At 38.8% G+C, this 19,367-nt stretch overlaps 1 protein-coding gene and 1 long non-coding RNA gene across 2 annotated transcripts; both read left to right on the top strand.

Annotated features, from left to right (window-relative positions):
- Positions 1 to 7,096: 7,096 nt before the first annotated feature.
- LOC146526178 (adhesion G-protein coupled receptor G5-like) lies at positions 7,097 to 15,369 on the top strand. Its single transcript, XM_085182308.1, has 9 exons — positions 7,097 to 7,376; positions 7,942 to 8,060; positions 10,881 to 10,938; positions 11,163 to 11,307; positions 11,488 to 11,604; positions 13,582 to 13,707; positions 13,858 to 13,903; positions 14,073 to 14,167; positions 15,043 to 15,369. Exons 1-9 carry the CDS (start codon positions 7,369 to 7,371, stop codon positions 15,160 to 15,162), a joined length of 834 nt encoding a protein of 277 aa, XP_085038434.1. The 5' UTR covers positions 7,097 to 7,368; the 3' UTR covers positions 15,163 to 15,369.
- Positions 15,370 to 15,389: 20 nt separating this feature from the next.
- On the top strand, positions 15,390 to 18,284 carry LOC146526177 (uncharacterized). Its single transcript, XR_014877575.1, has 3 exons — positions 15,390 to 15,684; positions 16,855 to 17,011; positions 17,127 to 18,284. It is a non-coding gene; the product is annotated as an uncharacterized LOC146526177 (long non-coding RNA).
- Positions 18,285 to 19,367: the final 1,083 nt, after the last annotated feature.

Genomic DNA, 19,367 nt, shown 5'->3' with positions numbered 1-19,367 from the left:
ACTCAACGTAAATTACACACGAACAACATTAAGCTACTCACGCAGAGAAGAACGGCTGCTGCTGCATCATCATCCTCATCATTTCTGCTACACTGGCAGGGCTAGGGGCCAGGACTCTACTCTTCGGCTTTTTGGGGTGTTGCTAACTCCGGTCTGATAACAGGCACCACACCCGCAGTAGATGTGCTCGGTGTGAGGTCTCGCAGCAAGCTATCAAATACGGCGCATTTCTCGGCTTTAAAAAAAAACATGCTATGCGTCGCCAGGTGTTTCATCGGATTCGAGGTGTTACCTCCTTTGCACAGTATCACAGTATCAGCTTAAAGCACTTGTTGCAGCTGCTGAGTTTGCATCTTTTGCTGTGAAGTACAGCCAGACTTTTGACCGCTTCGCCTTGGGCATTTTTAATCTGTAGCTCTGCTCTAAAAGAACGTACGTACCTGGACCCGCCTACTATCCTCGGAAACGTAAAATGATTGGCTAGAATCTAAAGTGTATCACAGCTCAGGGAAAAAGCACCGAAATGTGCGCTGCTTTTCGGTCTGGTTACTACCGTTTATGTCAGAACCGGTGCCATCATGGCACCGGATACCGGTACCCATCCCTAATCCTGACCGAAATTAATTATGACATTTTTGTTTATTTTTTACCTACTTTTGATATCATGCCAATATTTTCATTCTCTCTGTATCTAAACAGTTTTCTAATATACTTTTATATGTGAGTCCGTAGTGGCCGTCCAGCCTTCTGATTCTGCCATTTCTTGATGAATTTTAAACAAATGGCAGAATTTCAAAAATTGTGGATGTGTGTTTGTCTTGGCCCTGTGTAGACATTAACCTGCACAGGCTTTGGTTAGAACCACAGTATTTCTTGTCTGTTGGTACAGGGCATTTTATATACAATCAAGTCTTGATGCTTCAAGCAATCCCACTGGTCCAGTGGAGGTGCTGTGGGAACTCTCTCCTGGGAGTGAAGTTTGCCTCCCATGCTTCCTGGTCTCGTGTATTCTTATTAAGATAGAATTGAGGATTAATCCACTTTCCATCACTCTGGGGTGCATATTTATGTCCTCTGTCCTGCTTTTACATTAAACTCAAGTTTAGTGATAGTCTTTTAGCAGGAGACCGAGCTGGATTGCGAAACAGAAGGTGAGCCTTTATTTGGCTGGTGGCAGGAGATAAACATGTAAATTAAGAAAACTATGAAAAACATGAAAAAGAGATAATTATAAAAACTATGACAACTATGAAATGCTGTGATAACTATGACAAAGACTGAGACGACTATGGTGTGTACAGACGACCTGACGATGACAGAGCGAAAACAGACAGAATAAATACACACAAGAGGTGATCATAGCAAGTGGAAACACATGAGGAAACAGCTGACACATAATGACACCACAGGGGAAGTATAAACTAAGCACATGCAAGGAATACATTTGCAAGCATGTAAATCTTATACCTGTTTACTGTTTTGCATTTACATCAGAGTTTCTGGATCTTTGCATGTTTAAATAAGGATGGTGCATGCACGCATGCATGAGTCATATGCATAATTAACATTTTCTATTAAGAATTCATTTTTCATTGTTTCAGTGTGAGGGATTATATCATCAGTCATCATTCCCTCTATTTCTTTGTAGATGCTAGATGCCTGTCACGAGGCTCAGATGGTGACTAAGGTAGTGTTCAGGTGGGTTGTTCTAGGTTGTTCTCTGTTTTGTGATCATCCTTGGTGATGACACTTACATGGTACATGCTAATGTTGTCATCCTTATGTATTGAAAAGTATAGTTATATGTAACATTTTCTCCATTAGTTTACCCCTATTTGCTCATTTTTATTATTGACCACATCTTCCAGGATACACACACTTGGTGATAGGTTGTCGAATCTGTCAAAACAAAAAGTACCAAGAGCATCAAGCAGCAAGTTAAAAAATGTGACACTATTGATGTATTGTGATGTGCAGACAACAATATTTTCCTTGAATGGCAGTTTTAGCAGTCACTCTTGAAACACAATTTAATGTCTGTTAGTTTCACGTTGTAATCTGCTGTGGCATTTTCTGTTTGACAAATCAGTTTCTGTACGGAGCCAAGAAAGACATTTTTACCCCACTGGGGGTAGGGATGGGTATCGAAACCTGGTTCTTGTTGAGAACCAGTTCCCACTGTTTCAATTCCTTGGAATTGTTTGCCATTTTTGCAAACACTACGGATAATGCAAACATTTGCTCACAAAACACAGGATGACCTTAAATGAATGTTGTGTTTTTAATTCTGCTCCGGACTCTTGAATCTCAACCCAGCAGCAGCGGTAACGTTTGCATGTCCTCTCCCGTTAATGCGGCAGGTAAATAATCAACTAACAGTGCAAATTATGTTAGTGCGATCTGCCTTATTACAAAACCTGCCATTACTGTGCATTTAGGTGAGAGAGACAGAGTCTGGCTTAGATGCTGGCAGTTCTCGCTGCAGTCTACCGGTAGCGTCTCCTTTCAGGCCAGGATAGACGAATGTCACCGAGCAGTGACTAAGTTTGTGGTCAAAGGCTGCCACAGCAGATGCCCCCGATTTTCGGTAAGTAAATGTGTTTAATTGTAGGCAGGGACATTACTGGATATTCCTGTGTTATTGCTACAGAATAATTTATGTTATACTTTGTTATTGCTACAGAGGAATATTTATTTTATTATTTTACATTTACATTTTTTTTCCTGGGGACCCTGTGACGCCCCATTGAAGAGCCGTAGGCTGGATCTCTTAAGATCTCACTGTTTGGTTTGTAAGGCCATGTTACTCCTAAATTTCTATCTTGTTCAAAGATAAGACATAAAACAAAGTTCTAAGCTAATCGACCTTAGTGTTCTCCTTTTTTAAAAAGAATCGATAAGAGAATCGATAAAGAATCGAATCGTTAAAAAGAATCGAAAATGGAATCGGAATCATGAAAATCTTATCAATACCCATCCCTAACTGGGGGTCATCACTCTGCTTGGCATTGGGTCTGATCGTCTTCGCTTTTGGCTACCTGACAGCTCCTGACCTATAAATCTTCAGCATCCTGAACTCTTTGCAAGGTCTGAAAAATGTTTGTCTTAGTGTTCAGCTCAGTTGTATGTAAATAATATTGCAAACTAAGCAAGTGTTGTGTGTGTGTGTGTGTGTGTGTGTGTGTGTGTGTGTGTGTATATATGCAATATATATCTGAATCTATCTTGTGGATGTGAATATATTGTAGATATATGATATATTGCAAACATAATTCAGAATCGATGAATGAGAGAAAAACATGTCATAAAAAACGACATCATATATAACATAAGAATGGGAAAAAAAATCTGACATTCATAATTTGTGAATGTTTACTGTTTATAGTTCACTACAAGCAATGCTTGTCAAGAAAAAAGTATAAGAAATTTATCAGGAACTATTAGAATTGCAAAACATGTTTATGCAGTGGAATTTTGCTAAAAGCTCCTCTGTCTACAGAGTATGGAAATCATTCTATGAGGAAAGAACATGACAGAGGCTAATGCACAATATTATAATGGATGGTTCCACATGCAGATTTTGTTTTGTTTAGGGATAAACAGAAAACTGCCACTGTTGTTGTATCAGTTTGTAGCAACTACCTCTAATAATAATGGTTTTCTCTTAAAAATAAAATAGCAATATGGAGACAGAAAAGCTTTGTGGCAGCAACTTTACTCTTCCCACACTCAGCACCTCCACTTACAACACTTTGTTCTGACCTCTCATGTGAATGTAGAATATGGAAAAGAATACGGAAATTTGAAAAACATGCAAACACTAAATGCAAATGCAAATGTGCAAATCGTTAGCTCTGTAAACATCCACAAGTCGCCACCTCGGCTAACCAGAGGCTGCTGGACCGGCCTGTGCGTCCACAGACAGGGGGGTTGCCACACTATGAACAAAATTAATTTCCACAGGTTCACTAGGTGTCAACCTTTGATCCTAAAATGTGTCTTCGCTCTAGTGCCCTTCAATTCGCACATTAACCGTCACTGTCACCATGTTCCTATTTCACACAATGAAACACACAGAGAGTGCGTCTCACACGCAGAAACACACACAGAAACCTCTGAGCTCAACTTACAGTTTCTTGCCACAAAAGCCAGTCATAGACAAAGTTAAATGTGGAAGGTAACGTGGGCTGCAACTCTAGTCTCAACGTAGAATGTTTTTAGTATCTTGCTAGAGCCAGTTCCTATGACACTGGAATTCAGCCTCAACTTATGATGTTAGTATCTCGTGCCCATAACCAGACACCGACAATTTAATGTGAAAATACGTGTAACTCAGCGAACAGATTAATTTAGAACTTCCAATATGCACATTTGGTATTTTTAATAAACAGGCTGTGCTTACCTTTTTATATTTGGACCTCTGCTCGCCTCACGATCTCACCACAGGCCAAATCGGCCTTCCTCAGCACACCAAAGATCCGGGTCACGCAGCACCAAATTGTTAAAACCTTCCAATTGTTTTGATCTTTGGGCTGAAGGAAGGACAATACTGTATATAAATGGTGTATAAATGCCATTTATATACAGTACACAAGTACTGCTTATGTATTGGCTTTGTTGCTGATAATAGTTCAGAGAAAAACACAAACAGCTCTCTGTGACTGTCAACTTTGAATAACAGCACATAGTTTTAGTTAAAGAATTACTTTTGTGTACATTTCAAACAACATTTTTGCTTTTGAAGTTGAATGACGTGATTTGATTTGTCACGTCAAATCAAAACTCCCAACTCTTGGGCGATCGTGGCTCAAGAGTTGGGAGTTTGCCTTGTAATTGGAAGGTTGCCAGTTCGAGCCCCGGCTTGGACAGTCTCGGTCGTTGTGTCCTTGGGCAAGACACTTCACCCGTTGCCTACTGGTGGTGGTCAGAGGGCCCGGTGGCGCCAGTATCCGGCAGCCTCACCTTTGTCAGTGCGCCCCAGGGTGGCTGTGGCTACAATGTAGCTTGCCATCACCAGTGTGTGAATGGGTGGATGACTGGATATGTAAAGCGCTTTGGGGTCCTTAGGGACTAGTATCAACAATCTTTTATTCCATACTCAACACTTTATGAGCATAAACCATCCGGAGGGGAGATAAGCGTGGGAGGGTGTCTCAGCGTTCCTCAGATTCTTATAGCTTCCGCTCCCCCCTCCACCTAGTCATAAAACCTAAACATCCACATTCTTTCTCTCTCTCAGTGAGCCTGAGTTATGACCTTGGCTCTGTTTTTCTGCTTCCAACAAAGGTGGGGGTTTACAGTTAGCTCTGTAAACACTGAAAAGACATTTCTGTAAACTAAATATTATATCAATTTCCTTCCGAACCTTATCTCAAGAAGAAGAAGAGGAAAATGACACAGTAAGTTAAACCAGTCTGAAGCTGAAGAAGCGTGAGGTATTTCAGTCAGTTTAAGTTGATTTGATTACAGTGAGATAGATGAAGATGAATCTGAAGAGAGAGACAAATCTAAAGTTTTGGAGGTGCAACCGAGAATGCCCAGTCAGTTGTATAAGTATTACAATCTGTAACCAGGAATGGGTGATATGGAAGAAAATCACGGATTTTCTATTTTTTATTTTCAAATCAGTAGATATTGACATACTACACCAAGAATACTGACAGAGACTGAAAAAAGATTTTCCTCTTATTGGCTGCTCTCCATTGGGTCTCTGTTAAATCCAGAATTGAATTGAATTGTTCTCCTCACAGTCTTGAATAATCAGATCACACCTTATCTTAAAGACCTAATAATACCGTATCACCCCATTAGAACCCTTTGCTCTCAGACTGCAGGCTTATTTGTGGTTGAGTATTTAAATGTTGAATGAGAGGCCTTCAGGTTTCAGGTCCCCCTTCTGTAGAATGAGCCTCAAGTTTGGATTCAGGAGACAGACACCTTCTCTACTTTTAAGATTAGCCTAGAACTTTCCTTTTTGCTAAAGCATAAAGTTAAGGCTGAATCAGGTGATTCTGAATCCTCCTTTAGTTACACTGCAATAGGCCAAGGCTGCTGGGGGCTTCAACATGGTGCAATTAATCTTTTTCCGCTTTCTAGTTTTTCCTTCCCACTGTTGTCTAGTGCTTGCTTTCAGGGGCTGTTTGGGCTTGAGACGGGCGATTGTGGCTCAAGATTTGGGAGTTCGCCTTGTAATCGGAAGGTTGCCGGTTTGATCCCTGGCTTGGACAATCTCAAAGGGGCCGTGGCGCCAGTGTCCGGCAGCCTCGCCTCTGTCAGTGCGCACCAGGGTGGCTGTGGCTACAATGTAGCTTGCCGTGAGTGTGTGTGAATGGGTGGATGACTGGTTGTGTAAAGCGCTTTGGGGTCCTTAGGGACTACCATTTACCATACTTGGTGTTTTCTCTGCATTATTGTAGATTCTTAACCTTACAATATAAAGCATGTCTAAACATAACATATACAAATAAGGTTGGAGAAACCTGAGTGGTGAAACGTTTCTTTCTCCCACTGAAAACGCTGTGTCTAGAAGAACAGAATCAACCTTTTGGGATATACATATAATATGACATATATAAATAAAACTGAATTTAAATAATGACCATCATCTCCTCTTAACAGTTGCGCTAGAAACAATAATCCACTGTCACGTAATTTCATTTGCATGATTTGCATGCTAACTGTATTTCCTGTACACAGACTAAACTTTCACTCTCTCTCCTCTGAGCCAGCCTGTTTCTGCTGAAGGTTTCTTCCTGTTAAAAGGGAATTTATCCTTTTCACCCCCATGAAGGGAGTGAGAAGGAAGTGGTTTAGTTTAGTTAGTTTTCCTTTTTTTGCAAACTCTTGTTTTTATTTTTATTTCTGTTAACGAAAAAAAAATTTCACTTCTAGTTTTCGTTATTTCATTAGTTTTCGTTAACAATAATAACCTTGTGCATTTCTACAAGATGTTTGATATCATCTCTGTCAGGTTGATTCTGGCATTTTGTAGATGAAGAAAGCCAAGCCAGTGTGCAAACTGAGGGCCCTTTTCCCTCAATCAAACTTGGATTAAGATACTGATGTTTTGCAGAGAACTTGTTTCAGCTTCTTTTTCTTCCAGATTGAATATATCTTTATTTAACTTGTTCTCTTATTGGCTTATTTCAACAACTGTACAAAAACAAGGGCTACACAGTGACGATCTAACATGTGACCAGTGACTTCCTCTTTCTCTCTCAGACAGTAATTTACATCTTATTTCATTTCCCATTACCCTGCTCACTTTCAGCATGTTTAACTCATTTGCTTTTTTCCCTACCATCATATCACCTGTGTTCTCTATTCATTTCAGAAGTACAAATAATATTATTTAAGAGACCCAGCAACATGCAAAGGTAGGATATGATCTGGTTCTCTTTGCATAAAAAGCTATTTAGCTTCATTATCAATATTGGGACTGCAAAATATATATTAGCTATTCAACTAAGCACACAAAATTGTTTTGTGCGAATACATAAAGCTGTAGATGAGTGTTTGCTCTTTGCTGTGTCTCTTTTAAAGACTTAGATTCACCATTGCTAAAATATATCTGTCTATCACTAATGTTCCGCATGAAATGGAATGAGATGGATTAATAACACCATGTGGTTTTGTCAGATTGTTTTATGCACTGCTATGTAATAAGACCTCATCTGCAGCCACTGGCTTTTGGTTGAAAAAAGGAAACCCACAGTTGTCATTTGTTATCATAATTACAATAATAAACGTCCACTTAAGTATATGGGGTCACCTTATATGAAAGCTATAAACACTGTCAGCTTGAAATGAGAGACAACACGATCTCTTGTCTTGTCTTCATCCTAGACCTCCTTTTGGCTTGTAAATTGCTTTCATGACAAACATCCTTTTTTTGTTAAGCAGAGACTTTTTTTTAATAGATTAATTTTCTCAATTTCACAGGATTAAGTGGGGGATACTTTGGTGGCTGGTGTCTTGTGTGTCTCATGACATGGTCATGACAACGTCTATCTGTGGAAACTCTAGTTCTTTTTGTGATGCACGTAAAAAGACTAGCACGAGTAAGTATTTCCATGTATTTATTGAAATTCCTATTACTAACATTATAGGAACATCCCCTTACTTTAATACTGTTGTTTTTTGGCATAAAGCAGGTCTAAATGCTAGCCTATAAATTCTCTGAAACTGTCAAACTGCTGCAATACATGAAACACACCATTAAATCATCTTAAAATATGAATGACCTCCTCAAAGATGAAAAGGAAGTACAGGCAAAAACATACCAGACACTTATTGTGACAAGCATAAATAATCAAAACACAATGAATCATGGTCTGTAAATTCTAACCAGCATACTAATGGAGCTAAACAGGAAACAATACAAAATCAAGAAATAATGAGAAAAAAAACTGAAGTGGAAGAAAATAACTAACAAAAAAATCTAAACAAAAACCAGACAATCACAAAATGCAAGAATTAAAGCAATTAACAGTTTCACCTCCAAGCAAAATATGCAAAATGCTCAGCTATTGTCTGAAAGACTGAAAACAAGAGGCCTTATATACTGTAAACATGCACCCTTTTCCGCCCACTCCGGGTCAGGGATGAGTTCCTGCCCCAAGTGGGGCATAATTATAGAGCCAATGTGAATTCAGCTAAGGTATGCTGAATCTTTAACTCCGACCTTTTGTGCTCACATTCTAATACATTTTTATATTCTACATTGTCAATTTCTACATTCTAATATAACCCAAGTACAGCCGGATTCCTAGTAATGTCTTTTTAAAAAAAAAATCTTGACAGGCAATAGAAAGAGTATATGATAACAATTCAAATACCACACAATAACGACATTAACCCTTTAACTAACTGTTGAGATCACCATTCTTCATCATCATCATCATCATCGTTTATTTGTATAGCACTTTAAGAACACACCAGGAAGACCAAAGTGCTGAACAACACAGATCAAAACAACTACCAAATTAAAAATACCATAGAATCATTAAAAAATAGACGCTTGTCAAATATGGAGGGGAAGGTTATTCCAGAGCATTGGAGCCGCGATTGAAAACGCTCGGTCTCCTCTGCATTTCAGCCACGACTTAGGGACCGACAGCAACAGCCGCTCAGCTGAATGGAGCGAGCGAGGAAGAACATGTGGTTTCAGGAAATCAGATAAGTAGACAGGAGCCAAACCATTTAAAGATTTAAAAACCAATAAAAGGACTTTAAAATGAACCCTAAATTCAATGGGAAGCCAATGCAAGGAAGCCAGAACCGAGTGATGTGATCAAATTTCCTACTACCGGTTAAAAATCGTGCAGGCGTCCGACCTAACCCCAATTAAAAGGGAATTACAATAGTCCAGACGTGAGGGGATAAAAGCATGATTAAGAGCTTCCAAATTGGGTTTGGAAAGGAAAGGCTTAATCTTTGATAGGCGTCTGAGGTGATAAAAAGCTGATTTTACCACCCCATTTACATGACCTTCAAAAGTAAGCGCAGAATCAAGTTTAACACCAAGATTAGTGATTGAATTTTTCAGATGGGAGGTCAAATCACCAAAATCAACATCTGGAGAATCAGTAGAGCAATGCAGGCCATATAAAATTGCTTCAGTTTTGCGATCATTAAAATTCAGAAAATTATTTGCCATCCATAATTTAATATCGCTAAGACAGTCAAGCAGTGATTGACATGGGGAGGTATCCAAATGACTAAAAGGCAAATAAAGCTGACAGTCATCGGCATACAAATGAAATGACACTTCGTGTTTACGAAAAATCGCACCAAGAGGGAGTAAATACTGCAAGAAAAATAATGGCTCAAAGATAGATCCCTGGGGCACAACCCAAAGCAGAGGGGCCACAGAGGAAGCGGCCAGCCCCAGCTTAACACAAAAACTCCTTTTGGAAAGATATGATTTAATCCATGAAATTCTCACACAGTGGTGTAAGCGGGAGATCAGCAGGTCGGGGTCCACTGTGTCAAATGCAGCTGTTATGTCTAATAACACAAGCACAGCATATTTACCACGATCAGTAGCAAAAAGAATGTCATTCATAACTTTAACAAGAGCTGTCTCCGTACTGTGAAAGGGCTTAAAACCAGATTGGAAGATTTCAGACAGTTGCGAGTCATTCAAGTAATCCAACAGCTGGGTATGTACAATCCTCTCCAAGATCTTGCTTAAAAAGGGAAGCTTGGAGTCTAAAATTTGACATAACAGACCTAACAGACCATAACCATAAGGCCAGGTTTCTTAAGTAAGGGGTTTATGACTGCATGTTTAAACCCACTAGGAACTTGACTGGTTAACAGACTAGTATTGATAATTTTCAGGATATAAGGTCCAATGATTCTTGTCAGTCATTACTATAACAAAAGTCAGTTGTATGGATGTGATGTAATGAAATGAGTGTCTGCCGCTCACATGGACTGTTTCTGTCTGTTACTCTCTGAACTCTTTGTAAATGCAAGGTAAACAGCAGCATGCTGTTGAATATAAAGCTACAGATGCATATACAGTCTAGAACAGAAGTGAAAACAGCACGGACTGTACATTAGCTACAACACTAAAAAGCCTGTTTCAAAAACAAAGAAAAAAAACCCTGAATCAAGTGCCCTTGAACTCTGTTGGAGTGGCTATAGCTCAGGAGGTAGAGCAGATCATGTGCTAGTTGGAAGGTTGGTAGTTTGATTCCTGCCTCCATGTTGCTGGGCCAGATGCTAATCCTGATTTGCTTTCCGGTGAATTGATTGGCATATGAAAGTGTGTGACTGTTATATAGAAAACACATAAGCATAGAAAAGGAACTCTAAAAAGTACTCTCATATATATGAGTGTATATGATATGTATCCTTTTTTTCATTAACAGCTGAATTCTGTTTGACGAATACATGCAACTTTTCAAGGGGCCCTGAGGACACCATCACGTAAACATTTACATTTTTATGATTTATTTTTTTGTCTGTGTTCCTTTCTGTTTCTGAGTTTTAAAAAAACCTCTTAGATCTAACATTTATATGAGAGTAAAGTATAAAGAATTAGTAGAGTTGAGATTTAAATCATATTCAAGAACAACACGTTCTATGACATGAAATCACTGAATAGTTAGAAATCAAAATGATTCATATTATCTTGTCTGTTTTTCTCTAAGGTCCTTAAAAAAGATGGAAGAGGTTCTTGAGAACACAGAATTAAATGGACCCACATTGATCGCAAATCCTTTCTGCAATTTAGTGGTCCTCGTGTACCAGCCAAATGCCTCTGAACACATTGAAATGTATGCCAGTGACACGAAGGTACGAAAAAAGAAAGAAAATATTCTTAGTGGCAAACATGAAGTCAAACTACATCACTCGCTGGCATTTTTTTATTTTTCTGTCTTGACTGAAATTCACTACATTACCAAAAGTATTTGCATCACTCAAGTGATGCAAAATATTTACAGACAGTGTTTCGCTCTGTTTCTGATGATATAGGCGGACATAGCTCCTCTACCCAACAGCACAGTGAGCGTTCAACTACCAGCAGAACTGGGTGCTGGACCAAAGAACAAGATTGTGTTTTCCGTGTTTACATTTCCTGAAACTAACAGGGTAAGACATTACACTTGGTTATATAAATGTATAGAAAAGGATGTGAATAGCTGTTGTTTAAGATGTGTTAAAATTGGGTGGCTGTAGCTCAGGTCAACTACTGATTGGAAGGTCGGTGGTTCAATGAATGTGTGTCAATGGTAGTTAGTAAGTACTTAGAAGCATAGAAGACCTTTGTTGTGTGAATGGGGTGAATGTGGCATGTTGTATAGAGGGCTTTGAATACTCCGGGAGATTAGAAAAGCACTATATAAGAATCATTCCATTCCATTTTAAGAGCATCTATACCAGGGGTTGGCAACCCTTAACCCTTTTACGCAAGATGAAGATGACTTTGTGGTGGAAAGCACAGTTCTTCATTTCCTACCATAGAAGAAAGTGGTCAGTCAGAAACTCCACATCCTTCGCAGAGGTCATTTTCACACCTTCAGGGACCTTAATTAAAGGGGTCGACCAGCTCTCTCCCCGTGACTTGGGCCCAAAACATGACTCCATCACCTCCTTGCTGACGTTGCAGCCTTGTTGGGACATGGTGGCCGTCCACCAACCATCCACCTGGACCATCCAGGGTTGCACGGCACTCATCAGGGAACAAGACTATTTAAAGATTAGTCTTTATATACTTTTTGGTCCACTGCAGCTATTTCTGCTTGTGAGCATTGGTTAGGGGTGGCCAAATAGAAGGTTTATGCACAACTGCAAGTCTCTGGAGGATCCTACACCTTGATGTTCGTGGGGTTCCAGAGACACAAGCGGCTTCAAATATCTGTTTGGTGCTTTGTAATAGCCTTTCCGCAGGTGCTGTCTTAATCTGATGTATTTGTCTGGCAGAAACCTTCTTCATTGTGCCTATATCTGCACAAACCCGTGTGTGCTCTGACTCAGCCACAAATCTCCTAACATTATGGTGATCACGCTTTAGTTTCCATGAAATATCTAAGGTTTTCATTACATGTCCAAGGCATTTAACTATTTCACGCTTATCAGCAGCAGACAAATCCTTTTTCTTTCCCATATTGCTTGAAAATGGTGATCTGTTTAATAATGTGGAATATCCTTCTTTAGTAGTTTTTCCTTTAATTGGGCTCACCTAGCAAACAAAGTCACTTTCATCAACGCAGGACTGTAAGCTGTCATCTGTAAGGCATGAGCGGGGTTTGTTTTTAACATAGTTCATAGTGGAAAATAGCAGTTCACATACATATGTGTATCCGAAGATCGTCATGAATCTGAATGCATTTTTCTTCATGTTTATGTGTCGAGGATGGCATTCCATGTTTCAAACACGAGTTAATAATTTTATTTTAATATTTCAAGATCACACTAATCTTCCAATTTAGAACTACAATTTTCTCATAGCCATGCGGAGCCACAGTATAAGGACGAAAAAGGCTGTGGAGCCGTGGGTTGCCGACCACTGATCTATACTAATTCTGTCTAATATTTACACTGTATTATTTAACTACCATGGTTGGTTAGTTTTGTTTGTTGTATCCCAACAAGATTAAAGAAATATTGCCTCTAAATAGCACGTTGGCTTGAAATCAGTTTGTCGCTGCCATTAATTCCATTATTCACATGAATACCAGGCCTCAGTTTTTTATGTCTGCGCAGTTCTGCCAATAACCACAAATACACATAAGCTTCGAATAAAAGACACTAGAAACACATACATATATTTTTTATTGTTTTAGAAAAACTAAAATTGGTCACTATGCTCTTTGGTCATTCACGCCAATATGCTAGAGGAATATGCCAGATGTGCTGCAGTTACTGTTTACAACAATACACCAAATGTAAATCAATATAAATTTAAATAAACTTGTAGGAATTTAAGTACACCGGTAAGAAATAACCATCACTGGGGGTCTTTTTCCTTTGGATACTGTAAAAGCCCTTCAGAATAGTGAAAAAATATTACATGATGCATGTTTTAAACAAACTTTCCCATTAATATCAATGTGTCTTGTATTTTAGAAAATGTCTGAAGTGGCACGTGACCTATATAATCTAAAAGTAGTTGGCCTGTTGGTACAAAAGAAAAGTATATCAGGACTACGTGAACGTGTCAACATAACCATGCAGGTTACCAAAAATATAAATGTAAGTGCAACTTTATTTCATAATTTATTCCATTCATACTTTACATATTATAGTATTAAATAACATGGAATGCATTGTGTATGTGACTAAATATATATCATATATATGCATGTTATGCATAACATAACATGCAGTATAATTGTGTTACAGGAAAACCAGACTCTCTCCTGTCAGTTCTTAAATTTGGCAACAGGAAGTGAGTAACCAGTAATCACATTTGTGATGAATAGTAACATGTGACACAAATATGTTATTTTATGAATAGGAATGATTGAGGTTTATGGTTTCAATAGGGACCTAAAAGTTGAACTGTAATTCATTGGTGGCATCTTATCCATAAAGAATCTCTTTGTTTTGCTTACCAGAGTATAGTGAGGATGGCTGTAAAACACTTTGGACACGTAACCAGAGTAATGTCACCTGTTCCTGTGACCATCTCACGTACTTTGGTGTACTCCTGGTAAGACTGGACTCGTGCATTATATAAAGAGGAATTCAGGATATACAAAAACAAATATTAATACAAGAGCCATTCATTTATTTATTTATGTCTGATCATAGCAAAACAAACAATCATTAAAAAAAAAAAATACTATCTACTAGAGATGGACCGATCTGATATTATGTATCGGTCCGATACTGACCTAAATTTCTGGATCGGATATCGGAGAGGAATAAAAAATGTAATCTGATCCGATCCATTAAATATCACAAAAGCACTCCTAAAAACTTACGACATGGCGTAACTCAGCTCATAACCTTAGCACGTCGGAGCAGTATGCGTCACGTGATAGAGCAGCTGTGGCGTGCGAGACCTGTCGGCGGGCTGGTTGAGCATTTGGAGCCTCGCTACCAAACCGGCATTTCATCTCCTAGAAAGTTATCCCAGAGAGAAGTAAAGCAAGTGTGTAAGTTCATCTCTGAATGTTTGTAAATCATTCCCACCTTAAGCTTAACAGCCGATATATGGAGCGACTGCCTCTCTCTCTCCCTCTCCTGTTGCTGCTTCAATCATGAAACTGATCAATGATCGGCTGATCAGCTTTTCTGTCGCGAGTCCATCTCTCTTGTTTGTTTTTGGCCCAATTTGCATGAAAAAGAGGAAACCAGCGGCTGAACAACAGCAGCACGATTATGCTTGATAAGCTGTTGTTAGAATTTATTTAATATTACTTTCTACACCAGGATCCTTTTCTACGTAGCTGACGGCTGGTAACTGTGCAGGGGCGGATCTAGCAAAGTTTAGCCAGGGGGGCAGGTAGGACATTAATAGGGAAAGGGGGTAAATCAACAAAAACATTGATAACCTTATGTAAATATGTATTTTCTCCACAGGTTTCTCCACATGTCTCAGAAAAGGACACAATAATATTGACGTATATTTCCCAAATTGGTTGTGGTGTCTCTCTTTTTGCCCTTTCCATTGCAGTTTTGCTGTTCATCACAAATAGGTAACTTTTTTTGATGATATTCTTTCAACATTCGTCAGTCATCTCCTGTCTCACATATTTAGTATCAGGCTCTTCTCACTAAACCTCTGCTCATTTCTTTCTGTCTTGGTTTTTTTTTGTGAATTTACATCTTTATTCATTACTTTAATAAAAGGAAATACATTCTTTTCACAACAAATGCAATTCTTTCTGTTTTATTATGTTAGTAATTCTGTCAGGGAGAGGAAAAAAAAGGAAAAAAGGGAAAGGCACACAATCCTATTTAAGCTAACATGTAATCTCACAATCTGACTCTGAATCTCAGTAGTTCCACCTACATGCACTCTTACTATGTGACTCTAAATCACCTGGGCAGGTGAGAGATTAAAATATGAACTGTAATCACTCTCTTTGTAGATGTTATATAACTGATAACACGGTGAAGGTGGTGACTACAGTTGCGCTGTTCGGCTTGGTGTTCCTCTTTAACGTGATCCTATTTGTGACAACACTCTGGCATATTTTGATGCTCCGCCGTGTCAAAGAGGTATGGGTTCATCTTTAAATCTTTATAATGCATCTTTAAATCTTGAAAAGTTTATGAATGTCCACATTTTTCTCATCGGCAATCCCCTTGAAAAGGCCACAAGGAACACGTGTTAAACATTCAGTAGCATCTTTATTTTAAAGGTAAATAAAGTGAAAGTGGGTTACCAGTCTGATAAACATTTATCCATCTTCTAGTACATTTCTAAACTGTGTAATGGGTTAGGTATGAACTATTCCTGAGTGTAAATGCTCATCCTTGTGTATTCTTATCGATTTTCTGTCCTTAGTAATATTGCCTGATTAGTGTAACCTGTGTTTAATGTGTCAGCTAATCACACATGTTGTTTTCCTAGTGTTTAGTGTTGATTTTCCCATGTTTGACTTTTTTGGAACATTTTGGAATTTGTTTTTTCCCTGCATCTCACTGAGAATATTTGCCTCAAAGGACTTCCAGTGTAATGGCCACTGCCTATCTTGTGCCTAAATTAGTTTTTTACTCCTTAGCCATAAAAGGCTGATGGGGTACTGACATCACCCTGTTGGGCACATAGCCAGAGAGGTGGATGGCATGGACACCCAAGTTTGTGAATGCCAAAATTCAACAATGGGGCAACATTGGGTTTTGAAATTGGCACTGTAGGTGTAGCTACTAAAAATCTTGGACAAGTTCAAACCCTGGTGACACTGACCTCAATGTCAGAGCTCAGCCTTTCTAAAAATCACCTAGGATTTATAACTTTATACCATAGGTGTATCTACCAGGAGGCTGATGGGTAGCACTGGAATCGTCCAGTATTTGTATAATTGTACTGTTTTTTACTTACTACCGGCTGTGTGCGAGATACCTCTTCCTTGTGTCAAAGTGCTTGCTTGTATGTTATCAACTTCCATTTAGCATGCTGTATGAGCGAATGAAAGAGTCTAAAGATAATACACAAACTGAAAAAAGAGATGTGATCTCATTCACTAGACAGGAGGCAGTTTTAGTGGTTACTTTTCAAACACATTTAAAAGTCATGTTAGCTTCAAGAGCACAATTTTACATAAGCTGAATAAGAGACATGTTTTCACTGATGAGATAAGAACAGTGACAACGAGTTATAAAACAGATTTCAAGTTCTCATGATGTTCTACAATGTGATGTTTCATTTTATGCTTGGCAAATCAGTTTGGACAGCGCAACCGTGACCGTGCCAAGAAAGATATTTGTACCCTGCTGGGAGTCATCACTCTGCTCGGCATTACCTGGGGCCTGGTCTTCTTCTCTTTTGGCTATCTGACCACTCCTGGCCTCTACCTCTTCTGCATCCTGAACTCATTGCAAGGTCTGCATAACCTGCTGAAAGATGAAATACTTGCTTTCAATTTTTCCATGAATGTTTGTAAAGTGTATGAACGAACTTTAAGTCTTTACTACTTTCTTTCCTTTGTGTGATGCAGGTTTTTTTATATTCCTGTGGTTTGCGATGTCACTGAGAAAGACTAAAAATCCCCGTGCTATGACAACCAGTGAAACGGCTACTACGAGCAAGTAGTTTGAACAACTACCAACTCATCAAGAAGCTCCCGTGTTTGTGTAGTTTATATGTAATATTGTAAGATATTCCTACTAACATGTGTTTTCATTATTAATAATATGTCATATGTATGATTTAAAGCCAAAAGAATGAATCGAAACAAATCAAAACACTCAGGTCAACAATGAACATCATGCTGTTGTAAGAAACTTGTAAAGTTTTTGCCTTGCAGGACGAATATAAGCTTACATAAGTGATATTAATCAAGCTTCTATATAATGTGATTTACATTAGTAATACTGTTAATAGGCTACATGTATAAATATACATCAGTGTAGGGTTTCTTTTCTCAGCTGTCACAAATTGGAGGATTCAGGAATTTATTTTACACTAACTGATTCCATATGTTCTTTAGTAATGAAGTGATGATTTTTACTGGTTGTTCTCATTCATACGACTTGCATGAATTACCACAATAAGAGCATTGGAGTAAACCAATATATGCCACTGCAAAATATATGCACATTTTGCAGTGATATAGGCACATTTATTTATATGCAAAATATATGCACATTTTGCAGTGGGAACATATCAGCCACCCTGCACAACGTTGTGAAGGAGTCTAGAATAAGTGTCGGCAGGTTTATCAATTTTCTTATCCTAATAATTATTATAAACCTTTCCTTGATATGATGACATTTTCCACTGAGGTCAAGAAAAATACACCTTCTGCATTTCCTACTGGTGTGATTTGGCTTTGGAAAGTACCTGACCTGGTATTGGTTTAGTCCTTTGTAGTGTCCTTTGTACATCTGAACGAGCATTGTTAATTCACTCAATGCTGTGACATTAATATCAACAATAAAAGAAAATTAAAATTGTTTATGTAACATGTTTGTCAAGGGTATAAGTGTGCGGCAGGCAGAGGTGTGGATCCAAAACACACGACTCTGCAACACAGAACAATGGCTTTAATGCTGGTGAAAAGGGCAACAAAAACAAAAGGCAAAAATACCAAAGTAAACTGCACCAGATGTAAAATAAACTCACTCACTATAAGCTGAACTGAAGGGAAACAATGAGGATCAAGGGCGATCGTGGCTCAAGAGTTGGGAGTTCGCCTTGTAATCGGAAGGTTGCCGGTTCGAGCCCCGGCTCGGACAGTCTCGGTCAACAATGGGCAAGACACTTCACCTACCGCCTACTGGTGTTGGCCAGAAGGGCCGATGGCGCGATATGGCAGCCTCGCTTCTGTCAGTCTGCCCCAGGGCAGCTGTGGCTACAACTGTAGCTGCCTCCACCAGTGTGTGAATGTGAGAGTGAATGGGTGGATGACTGGACGTGTAAAAGCGCTTTGGGGTCCCTAGGCGGGACTAGTAAAAGCGCTATACAAATACAGGCCATTTACCATCTTCAAGGTTCAAAACAGCCAGTACACTACAAAATCTGAAGTTTTGTTTCATTTCATTCCAGTTTCAACAGGTGGCGTACCTGCTGCTTCTAGGCACTCCGAGGTGTCAGGAAATCTATTTTTGTTAACCAGAGTAAATTGTAATTAATGAATTTATGTTTCATTGACATTACCACTTCTATATATTTAACCTTTATTTATACAGGTCGTCCCAATAACATTCACGATTTACAAGAGGGCTCTGTTTCAGACATACAGATTGTAATTACACTCCATGTGTAAAAGAAAACAGTACCCTATATCTCATTATTATTTTTGCTGCAGATTGTGAAGACCAATACAACACTGGAATCAAAAGTGTAATCAAGTAAATATGATATAGAAGTTTGAATAATATTTAAATACATTATTCAGATGATTAGAAAAATATAGGTGAAAGAAAGAGAGATACTGCTGGGTGAGCTCCATTCACTCACATCATCAGAGAGTGTTATTTATGTATTACTCACATTATTTATTGTATATTGCCTTGGTGCCTCTGGGTTTTAGCATGTCTCAATGTCTCACACATTGATGCCATTGAACAGCCGGATTATTTTATCTCAGGAAGTTGGGGGGAAGCAGACAATTCAACAGGGACAGTCTTTTGTCTCTTCAACCACTGTGAGAGGTAGCAAGGAAGTGTGAACCTTTCTTTGGGAGAAGACCAAAGGTGTAAAAACTGCCTTTTGTTTCTATAGAAGGTATTTAAAC

Source organism: Neolamprologus multifasciatus, chromosome 1 (genome assembly GCF_963576455.1).
Source record: "Neolamprologus multifasciatus chromosome 1, fNeoMul1.2, whole genome shotgun sequence".
In the NCBI taxonomy this organism is placed as follows: Eukaryota; Metazoa; Chordata; class Actinopteri; order Cichliformes; family Cichlidae; genus Neolamprologus; species Neolamprologus multifasciatus.
Note: the sequence above shows the minus strand (reverse complement) of the source record. Positions and strands in the feature narration are given on the sequence as shown.